This window comes from Watersipora subatra, chromosome 3 (genome assembly GCF_963576615.1).
Source record: "Watersipora subatra chromosome 3, tzWatSuba1.1, whole genome shotgun sequence".
Taxonomy (NCBI): domain Eukaryota; kingdom Metazoa; phylum Bryozoa; class Gymnolaemata; order Cheilostomatida; family Watersiporidae; genus Watersipora; species Watersipora subatra.
The window spans coordinates 58953210-58972395 of record NC_088710.1 but is presented as its reverse complement, the minus strand read 5'-3'; the positions used below and the strand labels follow the sequence as shown (position 1 = coordinate 58972395).

Genomic DNA, 19186 nt, shown 5'->3' with positions numbered 1-19186 from the left:
CTAGGGATACTAAGTAGAAAGGAGTGTACTTTCAATAACTGATTCCATAAGCGAAATCCTGTGACCACCTTGTCCAAAGAGACACCGTTTATTACGAATAAAAAAAGTCAAACCAGTCATTTTAGACTAATAGACTGTTCTGGAAATCCTATTAATATCTAGAGCGAAAAAGGTACCAGAGAGTTTTCATACATGTTAAAAAGGTTTTAACTTGTGATGCATAAAATAAAAACTTATTTTTGAACAAAGAGAAATTGCTACCCGAGCTTCTAACATGTAACCATTGCTGTGAATGTTTGCTGTTGCCAGCACATCTGCCACTACAGCGGTTCTAGGATTGTGTACCAACCTTAATGGCTGCCACATGCCTATACAACTTGTTCTCAATAGCTGGGTCTGGCAGGAGAGTATAATATTCCTTTCTTTTGCTGTTGTACACTGGTGTTCCGTAGAGGCCGACCCAATTCAGGTCAAGAGCGGATGACTTATACTCATAGTTTACTTGACATTGGCCCGTGCTACATTGACAGATGATATACTGCTCAGTCTGATGGTCAGTGCTGAGCCAAACCACTAAGACTCTGCTAGCATCCATCCATGTAACAGCTGTCAAGTACCTGTAAAAGTGGCAACTATAGCTCAGACTCAATAGCTATGGCGAGTCACTTGCCCATCAAGTGGCAGAATTATGTTTGAGTCTTAAGCAAGACCAATTGAAGTTGCCAATGTACTGATAAGCATCTATCATAGTCTTGTTTTGGTTTGTGTCAGCTCCGCTCTTGTGTGCCTCTTGGTGATGTTAGGTCAATACCTAGAAGAGCCCTGACAGCTTGACCTCTAGAATTAGATAGCCAGAAACTGAAGGTTTTAATGCTGTCTCAAAGTTGAGTGTACACCAGATATTTTCAGAATGTGGATTTCTAGTTAGATTGAGCAATAAAATTACACTACTTTCCCTTACTAACACACTCTAAAAACCATAAACTGGACAGGTAATAAGATCGAGTTTCGCAAGCTTCAGTAAAGCAATCAAATTAATAAAAGTGAAACCAGTTTGCAACCAACTGGTTTCGATCCTGCTCAATTTGGTTTGACCAGGTGCAACTGAAGTCAACATTCATCAGACAATATAATATTAGCATAAGTGCTATGTGGTAATACAAGCCCCAGATTAAAAGACTCCCAGCCAATGTGAATTTATCATTGAGTGTCAACTAGCCAGAGCTCGAGATAAGCCTAGTGAACTCTCATTTGCAGAAGTCTGACGCCACAAGTTTATGACCGCACATGGCAATAGCTTTATTTTTGTTTATTTATATATGTTCATGGCTCGATATTTAAACCATTTTTTCTATAAAAATGATTATGGGCTGCCCACTAAAAGTAAATATATATATAAGTATATCTACAAGACGTGTTTCAACCAAATCAGGCAGAATCAGGCAAACATGTACTTTAAATAGTTGTGACTTTAGTGAAACATAATTTAAATGTAATTGAAATTTTTTTACTGAATCAAATACTAGATTTATTTGCTTTTCAGCTCAAAGAGTGACAGTTTAGGAAAACACACAAGAATAAAACAATACAACTCAGGTCAATACTGCATATTCAGAGGAACAAGTTGAAAGTTAACGCTGCTGTTGCCTCAGGCAGTTAAATTTGGCTTATTTGCCGACACTGTGAGGATTCTAATGATGCTTGGAACTCGAGCGTTGAATTTCTTTAAAACGAGTCATTAGGGTTATATTTAAATCACAAGAAATTTTGTCATTGCCGATGGTTCTGGAAGTGTTTTAGCGTATGTATTTTTTGTAAGTTTTGTATGTTTGTAACTTTAGGGATGACAGAAGGAGAAAGGAGTAAGACAGTAGAAATGAGGTAGGACAAGGAGGATGGGTAATGAATGACCTTTGAACTCAGTTAGACTACAGATTGAATTGAACTCTTTATGAAGATGATGGAAATCTTATGCCACTAAAACTTTGTTTCTGCCAAAGTGTTTCATGAATGTTAAACAGTTTACCAAAGTTGACCTGTGAGCAGGGCCCACAGACACAGGACATGGAAGTTGTGAGCTTTACTTACCCCTGTGTAGATGGCAGATTTAGTTGTCTCGTCTCCTTGTCAAAGACGTAAAGAGTGGCTGATCCTGCTCCATTGCTAATCTAAATAACAAGGAAACATTTTTGTTACACATCAGTATATATCTCAGTAGTAGAAAAGTATGCCCATGATGTTGTAAGGCACAATGTTATCTCGTCACTTACTGATGAATGAGAGGGATCTGTTTGATAGGATCCTGCCTCCTGTGTGTTTATTTTAGCAAACACAAACTTGCTATCAGTCGGTGAAATCCACACTAAACTCTCCATATTTGGGAAAATGTAAGCTGTAAAAAAGAGACTCAACAAATATAATACTCTAATACATAAACCTGTCTGGAGTTGTCCTACCAATGAGAGTACATATACAATAAATGAAGTACATGTACTGGCATAAGCTAGCAACTGGCAGACAATGCCACAGAGTTGAGAGGAAGCTGATAAGAATTAGTGACGATGGAAAAAGAAAGATCTATAGACATACCTCTGTAGACTCTGTCAGGTAGACCATTAAGTATGACGGAAGAACCGTCTGATGTGACGCTCTGGCTAGGCTGATCAGGTCTTTCTTTGTAGTATATGTTGTTGTCTTCAATATAGACCTGAAAATCATGTACAAATGTGACTATGGTAGAAATGTACAAAAAAGATCTACCACAGTAGTCAATAGCTGTAACCGTACTGCAGTATACTAACAAAAGTTATTTAAACAAGTGAAACTCGTATTATAGCAATTAAAAGTGGTAAGTTTATGCAGACGATCAGATAGGAGAGCCTGAAGATCGTAAAGATATTATGGGATTACTAGCCATTTCATAGAAATGATGGGCTGTAATATCTTCAAGGCAAAAGCCATGGTATAAATGACTACATATAGCAATAACGGCTATGGTCAGCCAACGGTCAGAAAAGTAAAACTATAATAAAAAGTTGCATAGCACTACTAGCTATAAGTATCAAAGGTATAATAAAGAAGACTGTACTAAGGCGAAACCAAGAAGATATACTGCAAGAAAGAGATATATCAAATAATCAGAAATAATAACTACCAGCTCTTCTTCAGTTCCAATCCATGCAGCATACTGTAGCCTTTTGTCAGACAGCTTGAACATTCTAAAATGAGATGCAGCTGGTGTATAGCTGGCATTTAGGGATCAACCCAAACCATAAAAATGAGAAATACTAGGACTAGAAATTCCACTGTCATACAGCCCACGACCAAAGTGATATTGGAAAAAAGAAAGGGTACTGATGGTTGAGAAATGCAATATTAGCAGTCAAATGGCACTGCAGTGCAATAGCTTTTAGCAACAGCGTTCTATAGCTATCACTTGTAGCTGCCGCTCTTCTATAACTAGAAGAGCAGCAGCTACAGGTGTTTTACTGAGAAGAGTGGGACCTACTAGTGTCACTCAAGCTCACATCATTTATAAAATTGTCAGCTACAGGGGTTCCTCCAGTGTGCCACATCTCCCACTCATAGAGTGATAATCATGCAGTGCTTATCAGTTTGAGGTTTAACAAAAACAGTTAGTACTAACTTTGATTGCAACTGATCGAATACAAGGTAGTCCGCTTGAGTGATGATGGAATCAGTTTGAGAGTTTAGCTTAACAAGAGCATAGATAGTGTTTGGTGAAGCTTTCACCTCTTCCGCTCCTCGCATTTTCTGTCAACAAATTCATCTCCCAAGTCAATTTTAAGCAGTAAAATAAGGCATATAATATTACATACATACTGTATCTCTTTTGCATCAATAAACAGAACCAGAACTGTTATTTAAATTATTATGACAAGAGAACAGTAAATATTTTATGACGATGTTTTAACATTCGTTGTATGTAGGCCTAGACCTAACTCAACCCTAGATTGCTTTGCGTATAATTCACTAACAACAACATAATAACATATTAGCGATAAGGTAATTGTACGCTAGGAGAGCTCTAATGTGTTTACATGCAGTTAAATAAAAGTGTTGAGTAATCCTGAGTGAGCATTAACATCGTGTGCTATTGTGTCACCTAATAGATAGCTGTCAGCCAACTCGCCTATAGTTTCAGCTTTAGTACATGTATGTGTATACTTAACATCATATACATGTACATCTCATCAACTGCATCTGTAGGCCTATACTTAACATCATATACATGTATGTCTCATCAACTGCATCTGTATACTTAACATCATATACATGTCCATCTTATCAACTGCATCTGTATATTGAACATCATATACATGTACTTCTCATCAACTGCATCTGTATACTTAACATCATTTACATGTACATTTTATCAACTGCATCTGTATACTTAACATCATATACATGTACTTCTCATCAACTGCATATGTATACTTAACATCATATACATGTACAACTCATCAACTGCATCTGTATACTTAACATCATACACATGTATGTCTCATCAACTACTGTAGTGTTAGATCTAATAAAATGTTTTGTTTAAATATTTGGAAAATAAAAAGGCTCTGTTAAAATAAACACGCACAATAAGGTAACCATGGTGATAAAATAGGTTGTTGTGCCGTGTTTTTGTGTAGTTTTATAAAATGTTTTATTGTGTTTAATTGTGAAACAAATTTAGATTCATCGCAAAAAAGATTTTAAGATGGTATGTATATGTATGTCTTTTGAATATTAAAACTTAAACTAGCAGAGCGGTATTTCAAAAAAACATTTGAGGACCAAACAGACCTTTTACAAATTAACATATTTCCTTACTTACACTTGACATAACAGCCTGAGAAACTAATATAGACTCAGATCCAGCAGTTGAAATATCAGTAAGGGTTGCATATCGCTGCTCAAACTTGTCGGTAGCATTTACTTCGCGACGAATGTAGAGCACGTAGTTATCAGAACCTGTAAAGCAGTTTATAACTTCCTTCAGTGTACAAATAGATGGCTATCTGCTCCACACAGCGAGTCAAGATATTTATCCCATAAGTAAGTCATGTGAAAATGTATGGACTCACCCTATAAGTTTCAAAATTACCATACACTTGAACTTTAGGACTCAATAAGCCTCTTATAGTTAACTTAAATATAACAAAGGTATATATTTTTTTATCTTAAAAATGTACTTTTTTGTGATGATGATTGATTATTATTGAGATAAAATTTTAATTCTCCTAATTGCATACTATTCTCCCTCACTGAGAGCTAATGAAACATCAGCAAATGTTGATTGGAGTTAATTCTTTCTATCGAGCCATTGATTAAATCCTCTGAAGTTTTCACGAAAGTTAGACGTTTCTATTTCCCCAGAAGTATATATTCAGTCATTATTGAAGGTTTTAAGCATCCATTTCTCATAACAGCATTGAATGAAAAAAATATTTATATTTAACACCGCTCAGCAAAGTAACAGCAAGTGTATTGGTTTTAAAGACGAGTAAATAAAACAACAGATAGAGGAGATTTTGAGCATTAAACTGATACCACGTTTCTGTATTCTTGTTTTTAAGACAAATTACAACTATATATTTCAAAAATACTAAATTTTTTGTAGACAGCCCCATTCTTTTGCACATACATGTATATAACGCAGTGGTTAGCAACAAATGAGACCTCGTGAAGAGCAATAGTGACTCAAGTGCGTTTAGTATTATATATACTCACCTCGAACCCAATTGAATCCAGGTCTTCGCAGTTGTAAGCTATCATCTGTCAGCATGCTGAGAGGCAAAGGACTACCTGGATCATAGATATCTTGATCTGTAAACCAAAACAACACGTTAGAGCTAGAAATCAGGTGATCAAATAAGTCAGACTAACCCAACAATTAGCGCAATGATATCTCCGCTGTTGATCACATGCAATATGAATCTTTTACAGAGTTCATAACTCTACCATACAACGTTGAGAGTAGCCTTAGGCTAGTAGACTAAAACGCCTAACTTGCAAACAACTGGTTGGGATGGAATCAGGCATGTCTCTAGTTGTTGAGGTTCCCTTGCCACTAGACTCAGACATGTCCAACCAAGATCGCGGAGGCAATGCTTGAGCAACAAAGTTTTTCAAAAAACACGCACAGCCTCTTTTTCCAGTAAACTATATAAGCAGACATCGTACTTGATCTTTTAGGGGGGTGCTCAGACACATACAACATACCCAGCGGAAGTGCTCACACACATACAACATACCCGGCAGTGGTGCTCACACACATACAACACACCTAGTAGAGGTGCTCACACACATACAACCTACCCAGTGGAGGTATTCACACACATACACCATACCTAGCAGAGGTGCGCACACACATACAACATACCCAGTAGAGGTGCTCGCACATATAAAATACCCAGCGGAGGCGCTCACACACTTACAACATACCCGGCGGAGGTGCTCACACACATACATCATACCCGGCGGAGGTACTCACACATACAACATACCCAGCGGAGGTCCTCAAACACATACAACATACCTAGTGGAGGTGCTCACACATATAACATACCCAGCGGAGGTGCTCACACATATAACATACCCAGTGGAGGTGTTCACACATACAACATATCCAGCAGAGGTGCTCACACACATACAACATACCTAGTGGAGGTGCTTACACATATAACATACCCAGTGGAGGTGCTCACACATATAAAATACCCAGCGGAGGTGCTCACACACATGCAACATACCCAGCGGAGGTCCTCACACACATACAACATACCCAGTGGAGGTGCTCACACATATAACATACCCAGCGGAGGTGCTCACACACATGCAACATACCCAGCGGAGGTCCTCACACACATACAACATACCCAGTGGAGGTGCTCACACATATAACATACCCAGCGGAGGTGCTTTACTGCCAAAAATATATATCTATAGATAGTAGGGCAGGAGGAAAGTCTACAGTTTCTTTGTACATTTTTTACAGCCTTATTACCATATTTGAGTACGTACTAGGGCTAACCAATACGATAGCGAGGGCAATCATGCCAAGTATAAAGGCTATGACAGCAAGAGCGATTACTATTCCTCTCCAGTTCTTCTCTTCTTCCTCAGAGCCAACCAGCTCCTGCAATCAGAGTTGTCATATTTTTTATTCTTTAACTTAATTCACGTGTCGCTGATCTCATCATACACTGCGTTTCCATGCTTCAAATAGATTTGGAGTTGCCTACTACCATCCAACTCGGGCCCTGCTATTTCAACAATTCGCCGTTGCACTATTATATACCCTTGATCTCTTTCAGATGCGCGATGTATCCCTCAAAACAAAACTTGTTAAAATAGACTCTCTTTCTCACAGCAAATGCCTTTGAGGAAGTTTTAGCGAAACGAAATGGTGTCGAATGCGTTCGGATTTTACCGCTTCTACGATTTATAGTGGGTATAGTCAACTTCAAACCCATTCAAATCATGGAAACATAGTGATTGTTCAGGTAGCGATAAACTAGTACCTCTATGAGCTTCCCTTCATTGTGCCAGATGCCTGCACAACAGATGAATACAGCAACTCTCAAAGTTTCATTACCCTCCACCAAGGTGGGACTATTTCATGGTGAGCATGCATACAGAGACCGCGTTGTACCAACTATCTAGGCAAGTCTGATGTATAACCTCAGACATTCACAGCGAGTTCTTTCTTTGTACATGTATAACGCTGCATACAAGTATTACAGTAAGCTCACACGCCTTTGCCTTTTATCTGATTAATAATAATAGTCAAGTTGAACTTTGTGTAATCAATGGGGAATTATTACTGGTCAGCAATAGGCGAGTTCCCACTGCTGCTGATGTTATTTTAGAAATGCTGCATCTGTGCTAGTGTAAGGTTAGCCCTATATATTATACTTATGAAGTCAACAAAATTGCCCAAAACTTTTGTAGACATTGTGAATTAGCCTCCAACATTATAGCTAAAGGCATATTTAGTTGTCTGATTCGTCTAACGGACCTCAGGAAGTGCAAAAGTTTTTCTACAGTAAGCTGTTGGCCTCTAGAGTAAGAGACGGATAAAAGAAATTTTGAAAACAGTAAAAATATGAAATGTGTACCAATAAATGGATGTACATTGCGTATAAGCAGCAGTCTGTTGTCGATGTCATGCATCGTAGATAAACGCAGATGATACAGTCAAATAGACAGCTGAGAAACCAGCCATGTGATGCTTCAGTTAGCATAGAGCGGGCACATAAAGTAAGTAGCCATCTCATGCTATTGTTAACCATTTTAGGAAGATTTTTAAGACCGTACTTATGACAATACAGCTAACTGTGACTCCACACCTTTAAATTACCGAAGTATGTCAGTGAATGCTGTTGAGTGTTATGTTTAATTGAATCAAGAAAGAGAATGGATTCAAAGAAATTTTTACAATTCACTTCATATAAAGGTGCAATTACACCAGGACAATCTGTTGGAGTTGTGTTTCTGGTGAGAGAGTTGGAGTCGGACTGGCTTCTAGTTTTTTTACGATTTGAAATACGTTTTACAAAGACTTCACACCAAACCATCTCATACTATGACTATACAAAGTGGGTCAACTTTTTAATCAATGAAATACAACATCAATATTTATTCCATTTGCATGTATTTTCGGCGCCGTTAAAATTTCGATACATTATTGGTCAATCCCATGTTGAACTTTTCAATGATGGCTCTCAAAAACGGATAAAAATAGTATGCAGCAGTTTACCGATCTTGTGTCGGCGAGTGGAAAAAATACTTTTTTACAATCAGTTTTCATTTTGCACCAAGTAGGCTTTGCCGGCGGGGAAGCAATTCCAATAAATCGTCCTGGTGTAAGTGCACTTTTAGCCTTTGTTACACTCTTGTCTTGAAGACTACAAACTAATAAACTATGAAAGAATGATATAAAACCTGATCACAGGCTTTTTGATTAGTATAAAGTAGGAAGTTATGTTCGTAGCAGTCAACTGCCAGCTAATTTGTTCAGACACTCACTCTTGTCAATGTCACATCATTGGTCGATCAATAACAACGAATTGCCACTTCTCGCGTATAATTATAGCAACTACTAATGTATTTTCCTTAGCGTGACACGCTTGAAAATGGAATGTTTTGCAAATGAATGCTTGCATTAATCTATGGGATATATGTAATGCCAAAGAGAGAGAGAGTAATTTATATAAAGGTTAGCTATACAAATGACACCTGCAATAGTACTCCCACCTTGTGTTTGACTCGTTATGTTTACACCCTTATTTGTAAGCTAACATCTTTCCGCCCTGCCCTTTTTCAAGGGCAGTCATTTCTAATTATAGTTTCCTTCATGAGTTTGAAGTATTGTAAACTTGGGCTATCTTCTGTGTCTCTTTTTAGTGTCCACATTTCACCTTAGTCATGATCTAACCGAAACCTATGTTTATCTTTGTGAACATATCAACCAATTTTATTTAAATACAAAAAGTTCACAAATAAAGCTAAGTATGGAAAAATGTTCTAACTTGATCATTTACATCTGGTGTCACTTACGTCTTTAACCTCACTTATACCTACTATCACTAGTAGCTAGTACCACTTACACCTAGTGTCACTTACACCTAGTGTCAGTTACATCAAGGGTCAGTTACATCAAATATCATTTACACTTAGTGTTACTTATTACTTGTGCCACTACATCACTGTAGTTGTCATGCATTAAGAGCATTATCTATACATGTCTATATCTGCAGTGTCTATGCAAATTATTATTCATATAGAGATTACCACTTCTATTAGTTGGCACTTTATCTAACCCTGTTACGATCTCTGTTAACAGGTGCTTTGTTTGTCCATGGCAGTATCTATTAACATAGGGCACTATAGTTTCATGTCACTATCTCTGTTAGCAGGTGCTCTGTTTGCCCATGTCAGTATCTGTTGAACTAAGACACTATCTACCCATGTCACTATCTATGTTAGCAGGTGCTATCTTTGTCCATGGCAGTACCTGTCTACATAGAGCACTATCTACCCATGTTACTGTCTCTGTTTGCAAGTACTGATGCTCATGTCTACATAGGGCACTATCTACCCATGCCACTATCTCTGTTAGCAGGTGCACTGATGCTCATGCCTACATAGGGCACTATCTACCCATGTCACTATCTCTATTAGCAGGTGCTCTGTTTGTTCATGTCAGTATCTATCTACATAGGACACTATATGTCTGTGTCATTATCTCTATTAGCAGGTGCTCTGTCAGTTCATGTCAGTGTCTATCTACATAGGGCACTATTTGCCCATGTCACTGTCTAAGGTTTGCTTGTTGTATAATTATTTGTCTCACTGCTTCGCTACTTTCACATGTTATGTTCTGTTTATCTCCGCAAGTGATTAGTGTAAAGTCGTCCATTTATTGACACAGTAATTAGATTGCCTCAATCACATGTTGTTTTTATAGCTCTATTTCATAGAAATACTTACAGGTTCGGTTGATAGATAGCTATCGTCTCTTTTCCTATGCCCATGCTTAGGTACAGTGGCAGAAGAAGAGCTGCCGCCAACATTCATAGCTAAATTGCTGACTAGTGAAAGACTGGCGAGATTATGATCAACCAGCAAATATCTCCCTCGCCTGCCTCTTGTTAATGCAGTCTTAGCCAATGTAAATTGACCTAGTATCAGCTTACACGCACTCATTTATATTATATTATATATATATACCCTTCCATAATACTCAAAGGAGATTACTTGTCTCCTTTCTACAAATATATATTTATTAGTAGATTAACTGTGACATCAGCGCTTTTATTATATTAGCAGCATTTGATACATGCGAGCTGGCGAAGACTAGAAAAATCTATTTAGCCTTTTTCAGCCAATAATTATTAATTCCTCTAACTCTCTATATCATGTTAAACTCTGATGACACCTAGTACTGAATGCATACCACCTAGTACTGAATACATGACGTTTACAACGGAATACACGTCCTCTAGTACTGAATACATGTCACCTAGTATTGAATACATATCACCTATTACTGAATACATGTCACCTAGTACTGAATACATGTCACTTAGTAATAAATACATGTCACCTAGTACTGAATACATGTCACTTAGTACTGAATACATGTCACCTAGTACCGAATACATGTCACCTAGTACTGAATACATATTACATAGTACTGAATACATGCCACCTAGAACTGAATACATGTCACCTAGTACTGAATACATGTCACCTAGTACTGAATACATGTCAAATATTCACTCACTTTGCTCACATTTTTCCTAGACATGTTTATGCTTAGTCAATAAATATATTTTTTTATAAATATAAATAAATTTAGTTTTAACAAATTTAAAAGTTAATAAATTGCCACATCAAAAAGCTTATATATTTCTGTAAAATATTTTTATCCACAATTTGACTTTATTCAGAAGCACATGCTCAAAAATTAACAACCAACTTTGAACTGTGAAAAATCTTTTTTAGATTTTGATGGGTTTTGATGTGATAGTTTCTGACATAATTATAATAGGAATCATAAACAAGTTGGCAGTATGATATGTATTCTAGCTGAAGGATTTGTAGATTTGGTGTTTTTTATATAAACAAGCTTAGAGTTGAAAGTAAATAAGTCAAAGAATGTTACAGATTTTTATATCTAAACTATCAGAAGTTTTAGATAAGTAATACTAAAAGGTTGAATATAATCAATTAATCGTTACTACATACAAATAAAATGTTACTAGGTACAAATAAATTGGTTTTGTGAACAATCATCTAACATTTAATAATTCTTTTACTCCTAGAATATCTAACTCAAGGTTGAGGAGAGCTGAATAAATGGCATATTTATGTCAGCAATTTAAATGTAAAATAATAAATGTCAGCCTGTAAAAATAATTAAAAAAAGAATAATATTTCTTTCAAATAATTCGGACACAAATGCCCCAGACTCTCAAGAAACTCCAAAAATGCTACAAGGAAACTAAGGCTATGCCGAAATTTTTGACAGGAAGTGATTGAATTTAGTGCTGAAGAAACTCATAGTTCTTTTTATCAATAACCTGTGGTCAGGCTATATTTATATACAATAACAGGTACACAGGCTATGTTTGTACACAATAATTACTCTAGTGCACAAGGTATGTTTATAGAGTAACCTTATGACGGACACGAAATTCACGATATCACCATCAATATCAAAACATCAACATTGAAGAGAAACACATGATATATTGCTCTCTTCAAGCTCTCTGCTCAATATTGGCGATTGATTGTCTGAAGATCATATGGTAGGGTTTGGTAAAGTGACTATAATGCCCGCAAAATATATCAGGTCAATCTTGCTCAGCACAGGTATAAAGATATACACCGTATATATATATATATATATATATATATATATAGGGCTCTCTATATTATAAGCTAATACAGTAAAATATAGTAAAATAAAAGAGTTCTACAAGAAATTGGAACAAATAGTATTAGTTATGGAAAATAGATCTACTCATCTTTGCAGCTACTGTCAGCTTTATCACCTCTCCTGTCAATCATCAGGCTGCTACTCCCATGATTGACTAAACAGGTCATGAAACTGACAGTAGCTGCAAAGATAAGTAGAACTATTTTTTATAACTAGTATAATATATATATTATATATATAATATATGTTTATACCTCTATATATCTATATATAGCATATATACACAATATGTAATATATATATTATGTATATCTATATATATATATTATCTGTATCTATATAATATATATATATATACAGATATATACTGTGCTTTGACGTAAGGACAATATTTGGTTTTGGTCGAAATGTAATGATGGCACTGAAGGGAGGATGGTGTGCAATGATGCCGACACGCAGTGATGCCGACGCGTAGTAGCAGCAATACACATTGATGCCAGTATGAAGTAATACCAAAAACATAACCAGAAAACTTTTTGCTTTGATTGTACCATCATAAGATCTCTTTGCCTAACTGGCAGAGCATCTTATTGCTGTTTTATAACTAATTGTATAGAAGCAAAGCTATGTTGTTTGTCTGCTGCCATGCAAACCTGACTACATTACTAGCCAAGTTAGAAAAAGAAAACTGGAAGAATACACGTCCAGGCTTGGCCCATTCATAAAAGCAAAGAGTGAAAAGAGGGTTTGAAATTGATTATAGAATTACATTGTGCCGATGAAAGCAGTTGCTCTCCAGCTGTTCTATCAAGAACACGGCTCTCTCCTGCCCTGTGCAGCATTATAATTGCTTCTGCATTTCCCATACACCCCTTGTACCTTTACAAAGGGTGTATAAAAACACAGAATCACCACTACATAGTACAGCAGTACTGTAAAAATTATTAGCTTGCTATTTTTTCGTTAGCTGTATGTGTGATTCCTACATGCATACAGTGAGTCACGGTGTGATTCCTACATGCATACAGTGAGTCACGGTGTGATTCCTACACGCATACAAGGAGTCACGGTATGATTCCTACATGCATACAGTGAGTCACGGTGTGATTCCTACATGCATACAGTGAGTCACGGTGTGATTCCTACATGCATACAGTGAGTCACGGCGTGATTCCTACATGCATACAGTGAGTCACGGTGTGATGCCTACATGCATACAGGGAGTCACGGTATGATTCCTACATGCACACAGTGAGTCACGGTGTGATTCCTACATGTATACAGAGAGTCACGGTGTGATTCCTACATGCATACAGAGAGTCACGGTGTGACGGACCTAAAGACAACCTGTTGAATACGCAGACATGCAGTGAAAATATTTGTGACTAGCTAAAATCTCCTTTAGGCTTACTTTGAAAAATTTTGGAAATATTTGTTCAAGTATCCTTCTAAAAATGGCAGAATGCTTATAAAAGACCACAAATATCGTGAAAGCAACATTATATAGATTGGTTTGCAATTCTCTTCTCTTTGAATACTGATTGGTTGCAACCAGTTAAACGGCTGACTTTCACGCACCGTAAGTTAAAAATATTTTGAAAAACAGAGATACCTCTGCTATCAAATCTATATATATATTTCTCAAAGTATGTCGTCCGTGTGTCGTATGTCTGTCTGCATTCTGGCTATAGCTATTATTAGAATAACTGCAGCTGGACAACAATGCTGACGCAATGTCATGGAGTACCGTCATTAAAAGCCTAGCAGCTTACTGCAATTTGCCATTGACAATGTGCCAGGCTAATAGCTTGAAAGTTACAGTTGTTTGACAAAGTTTTAAAACTTTCACAGTTATTTTCATTTTTCTCTTAATTTATTTCAACTAGACAAAACACTTCTCTCATGATATGTAGTTTGAAAGTTAGAATGGAAAATGTTGTTTTATGTTAAAAACAAATCATGCAGCTAGTATATATATAAACATAGTCCGTGTGCAGACAGGAAGTGATACAATGCTTTACTGAAAGGCAAGATGGGCAGAAAAAGTCAGAAAGCATACTAATGATTCGTTAGCTACTCACGTCGCTGTCCATGTTAGTCAGCGCAGTCGATCTGTCAGAAGTGAAACCGCTCTGTAGTGTTCAAATGCGCGCATGCGAGTGTACAATTGTACGATTCAAGCGCACCTACATGACAGATTCGACCATGAAGAAGATTTCTAATCTATAGCAATAAAAGGCAGGTATATTACTTGCGCTATGCCAGCTATACTCATAAGTGTGTAGGAGAGAGAGAGCTAGTCAGCCGTAATAATTGCTGCCGAGAGATGCTTATTGCCATGAAAGTAAATAATTCCTGATGTCCATCAGTGTAATATTATTAATAGAAGTTATTATTAGATTTGGAGCTGAGATGGAACTAAGGTAAAAATCCACTCAGAGCTTTGTGTTTCTGTCAAGCTAACCACTGTTTGTCCCTAATCATCTCCTCATGTCATAGCTGAACGATCAACGTGTTTAAAGTGAACGCCTCACGTATCCCACAAGTCTCTGCACAGCCCTCATGCGTATGAAAGGGATAAGTGCAATGCTAATATGTAGCCGTCCTCATGAGTTGCGTACATGAAATATTTTCTCTAGAGGCAGCAAATTTAGTTGCCTCACCCCTTGCACCTATTATTTCCTTTATGCACTGCTGCCTTATCAATAACAATCATTGCCAAAGATAACCTGACCTAAATGTACAACCTTTTTAGAGGCTGTATGCTCGAAGCAAAAACAGGATTCTACCATGCACTCACTATTATAAGTATACTACTCCATGAACTTGAATGACCTCAGAAAGCATCACACTCATAATCGATAGAGAAAAACTTGATTCTGTTGAACTGATTACACAGCATCATAGGGTAAACTTGTTCGGTTTTATGACTGAAGTTTCTCGTGTGACATTAATTTTAATTGTGACAAGGTCTGCCACTTTCAACATTGTACACCACTTGTGACATAGTGTGCCACTTTCAACATTGCACACCACTTGTGACATAGTGTGCCACTTTCAACATCGTACACCATTTGTGACATGGTGTGCCACTTTCAACATTGTACACCACTTGTGACATGGTGTGCCACTTTCAACATTACACACCCCTTGTGACATGGTGTGCCACTTTCAACATTGTACACCACTTGTGACATGGTGTGCCACTTTCAACATTACACACCCCTTGTGACATGGTGTGCCACTTTCAACCTTGTACACCACTCGTGACATGGTGTGCCACTTTCAACAGTGTACACCATTTGTGACATGGTGTGCCACTTTCAACAGTGTACACCATTTGTGACATGGTGTGCCACTTTCAACATTGTACACCACTTGTGACATGGTGTGCCACTTTCAACAGTGTACACCACTTGTGACATGGTGTGTCACTTTCAACATTGTACACCATTTGTGACATGGTGTGCCACTTTCAACATTGTACACCACTTGTGACATGGTGTGTCACTTTCAACATTGTACACCATTTGTGACATGGTGTGCCACTTTCAACATTGTACACCACTTGTGACATGGTGTGCCACTTTCAACAGTGTACACCATTTGTGACATGGTGTGCCACTTTCAACACTGAATACCACTTGTGACATGATACATTGGGTGTGACAGATTATCTGTATGCATAAGTACTATCTGTGTATGTAGACCCTATTTTGACCAATGTAGTTACCATAGTATGATCTCACCTCCATTGTGACCTGGATTTGAGGATGCCAAGGCTCATATCCACTGATTACGCTAGAGGAGTTGCGGATGATATGAAGAATGATATAGGAGTTGCGGAATAACAAGGACAAACTGTAAAGCTGCCACAATATCAACCAAACTGGGACTACATAATATTATGTAATACAATTCTAATATTATTCTAATATTTGAATAAAAATTATTTTAGTGCTATCAGAATTGATCCCAACTTAGGTTATTGCTAATTATTTAATATTTCTATGCCACTTTCATTATCACATTGTTGGTAGCACATAAAACATTACAGACATTTATTTAATTAAAATAATATATTAATTATATTGCTCAAAAATGAACAATCTGAGAGGGGTAAAAACCATATATTTGAAATCAGCTCGAAATTCTGATCTAGATGCCACTCTTATCACATAGCCGACCTTCAAAAGGAATAAATCCCTTTTTTGATAGCTTTTTGATGGCCTCCTACTCTACTGAAAGTGATGAATGAGAATTTATTCAGCCATTGTCATTGATCTAACAAAACTTGATAGTTGGTATTGTATTATATAAGTACTGTATTTCAAATACATTTTACAAATATTTACACAAAAGACTTCAAAAAATTATTTAGATGACTTACGCTATTAATACAATTTGTTCAAAATTTAGTGAAAATTTGTAAAATTTTACATAGCAAATGTTAGTAAACTTATGCTACAAGATTAGGTTTTCTCTTGCAGATTGTAATAAGGATAAGATTAGGTTAATGGCAGTGGTAACAAAAGAACAGACAACTCTTAAACCTCCTCTATTCTGACCGCATCTTTTGCTAATTTGTGATAGCTCTATAGATGAGCTTACTTCACAGTTTAAATATTTATGTTGATCATGTTTTTAGATGTTCGGAAAATGACCAAAATTTGCGACTTTTGAATGAGAGATAGTTCTGTGCAATAACCCTATCTATGATCCCACGGCTTTAGTTGACTAGATAGTTCAGCATAGAGACAGAGGTAGGTTGTGGAAGTGTACACTGCTTATTTAGCTTCTCAAATGCCAAACTTAACTGGAAGCATGTTTTATGTCTCAAATGAATTAACAAAGGCAATGCTGCCTAGACCTCTAGACAAAAGACAATGCTGCCTAGACCTCTAGATAAAATGTAACGCTGCCTATACCTGTAGATAAAAGGCAATTATGTCTAGAGCTAGAGAAAAAGGCTCCTTTCTTAATTGTACCTTTTTTACATAACAGGTACAGGTTTTCAACTCATTTTAACTTATGCAATATAAAAAAAATCATTGCCAGCTGCTTTAGCAATCTTCCATCTAATATTCGTTCTCTTAGCAGAGAAAGGCATTTTAAACACTATTTGTCAAACTATTTATTCAATTTTAGTGGCTAACTGTTGTTTTTTTTGTTTTATTATTGTTGTATGACATAACATGAAAAACATTTCTATTTAAAATAAAATTATTGCCAATAAAGTAATATATATAGATAATATATCTTGAATTTTGGCTAAAGTTGTAAAAGGAAATGCAATTTATTATGATTTGAAGACCAAATGCTTACACCAGAGAATACTTGAGACTACAAGTGTCTGCCAGTATTTGAAAAAATAGTGTAAAATCCTGTTACTGTTAGACATGTTCATTTACTAAGGGAGAAGACAACAACTAAATTCAGAAGTTCTATTTTATCATGACTAGTTCATATATTAAAAGCTGAGCCGACTGATTAAACAGCAAATTTTTTTATATCTTGAGCAAACATTTTAATCAATACCATTCAACACCTATTTGTCAATTTAAATTATTGTCAAATATTAAAAATACAAAGCTTTTTAAGTGCGAGCACATATAAGAATTAGAGTATTGTGTATATAAATAGAGGGTATAGAAGATATCTGATACGATGTTTTTATATGAAGTGTATTTGATTTGTGCTACAGAATACCATGCAGCGAGGCTAACTGAAGCATAATATCCGTTTGTATGTACAATAAGACCACGTTCAGCCCTGCCCCTTTAAAGCTTTCAAATGAATCGCCGACATGGATCAGCAGATCTAAAGACTTTGATAAAAGCTACAAAAATATCTTAATATCAATAACTGAATATTCACATTACGTTTCAGTTAGCAGGGCATGTGAGAAGTTTGAATTCCATGGGTCAAGTTTTTTCGCTAAACAAACCAGGCTCAATGTAAAGCCTATCATATTTTTTAGTAGAGAATGTCAAGTTGTAGCTGAGAGTAGTCTAGTGTATGGCAGCGTAATAAAAGATAATATAGTATGTAGAGCCTTCCTAATCTAGCTGACTCACCGCACTCCTACTGCACATTTATTAGTGTAATATCGAAAATATTCCCTCCAGAATTTTAACAAAAACCAAAACCATCAATTAAATTATCTTTGCATGAACACTTGATCTCTCTGTCACAAATAATGTGAGCGATGTAGGATTTGTTACTCCATGTATTGGTTATAACTTATCTGGCATTAGTGTCCGCATCTACGTAACAAGGTGAGATAGAGATGATGGAGAAAAGGGTTTACCAAGTTTACCAAGTCTTTTAATTTGGAATGTAGAAGGGAGCGGAAGCTCACAGCTATCATGTGTCAAGCTTAAGAATGAAAGAGATAGACTGATACAATGATTAATTTATCCACTATTTGCAGCCTTAATGTTTGCTGTAACTGAGGCTAGAAAAATAAGAAATAAATGGGCAACAAGTTATGTGTTTGCTCCTGATATAGAAACGTTAGACCTACTAGAAGGATATACCGGAAGAAAGGTGGTGTGTATTACCGCTGTGAGAACTGACGGCTTTTTTTGTAGCCGTCAGTTTTAGCTGCTAGTATTTCAATATTCTCACCTCCATTCTACGGAATGCGGCCTCAACAGTGCAGGTATACAGTTCGACTGGATCGTCCACCTTGATCGGCCGATAGTGAAAATGCTCGTCAGG

General features: G+C 36.6%; 1 protein-coding gene across 1 annotated transcript in view; it reads right to left on the bottom strand.

Annotated features, from left to right (window-relative positions):
* LOC137392299 (A-type potassium channel modulatory protein DPP6-like) overlaps window positions 1–19186 on the bottom strand; it is a 21540-nt gene extending 2354 nt beyond the window's left edge. The window contains exons 1-10 of the mRNA XM_068078970.1: window positions 19094–19186; window positions 7039–7153; window positions 5746–5841; window positions 4850–4986; window positions 3647–3774; window positions 3155–3218; window positions 2590–2707; window positions 2271–2392; window positions 2089–2168; window positions 350–617 (exon numbers count right to left, since the gene is read on the bottom strand). Coding sequence (XP_067935071.1) covers window positions 350–617; window positions 2089–2168; window positions 2271–2392; window positions 2590–2707; window positions 3155–3218; window positions 3647–3774; window positions 4850–4986; window positions 5746–5841; window positions 7039–7153; window positions 19094–19099 — 1134 coding nt within the window. The 5' untranslated portion in view covers window positions 19100–19186. The remainder of the gene's footprint in view (window positions 1–349; window positions 618–2088; window positions 2169–2270; window positions 2393–2589; window positions 2708–3154; window positions 3219–3646; window positions 3775–4849; window positions 4987–5745; window positions 5842–7038; window positions 7154–19093) is intronic.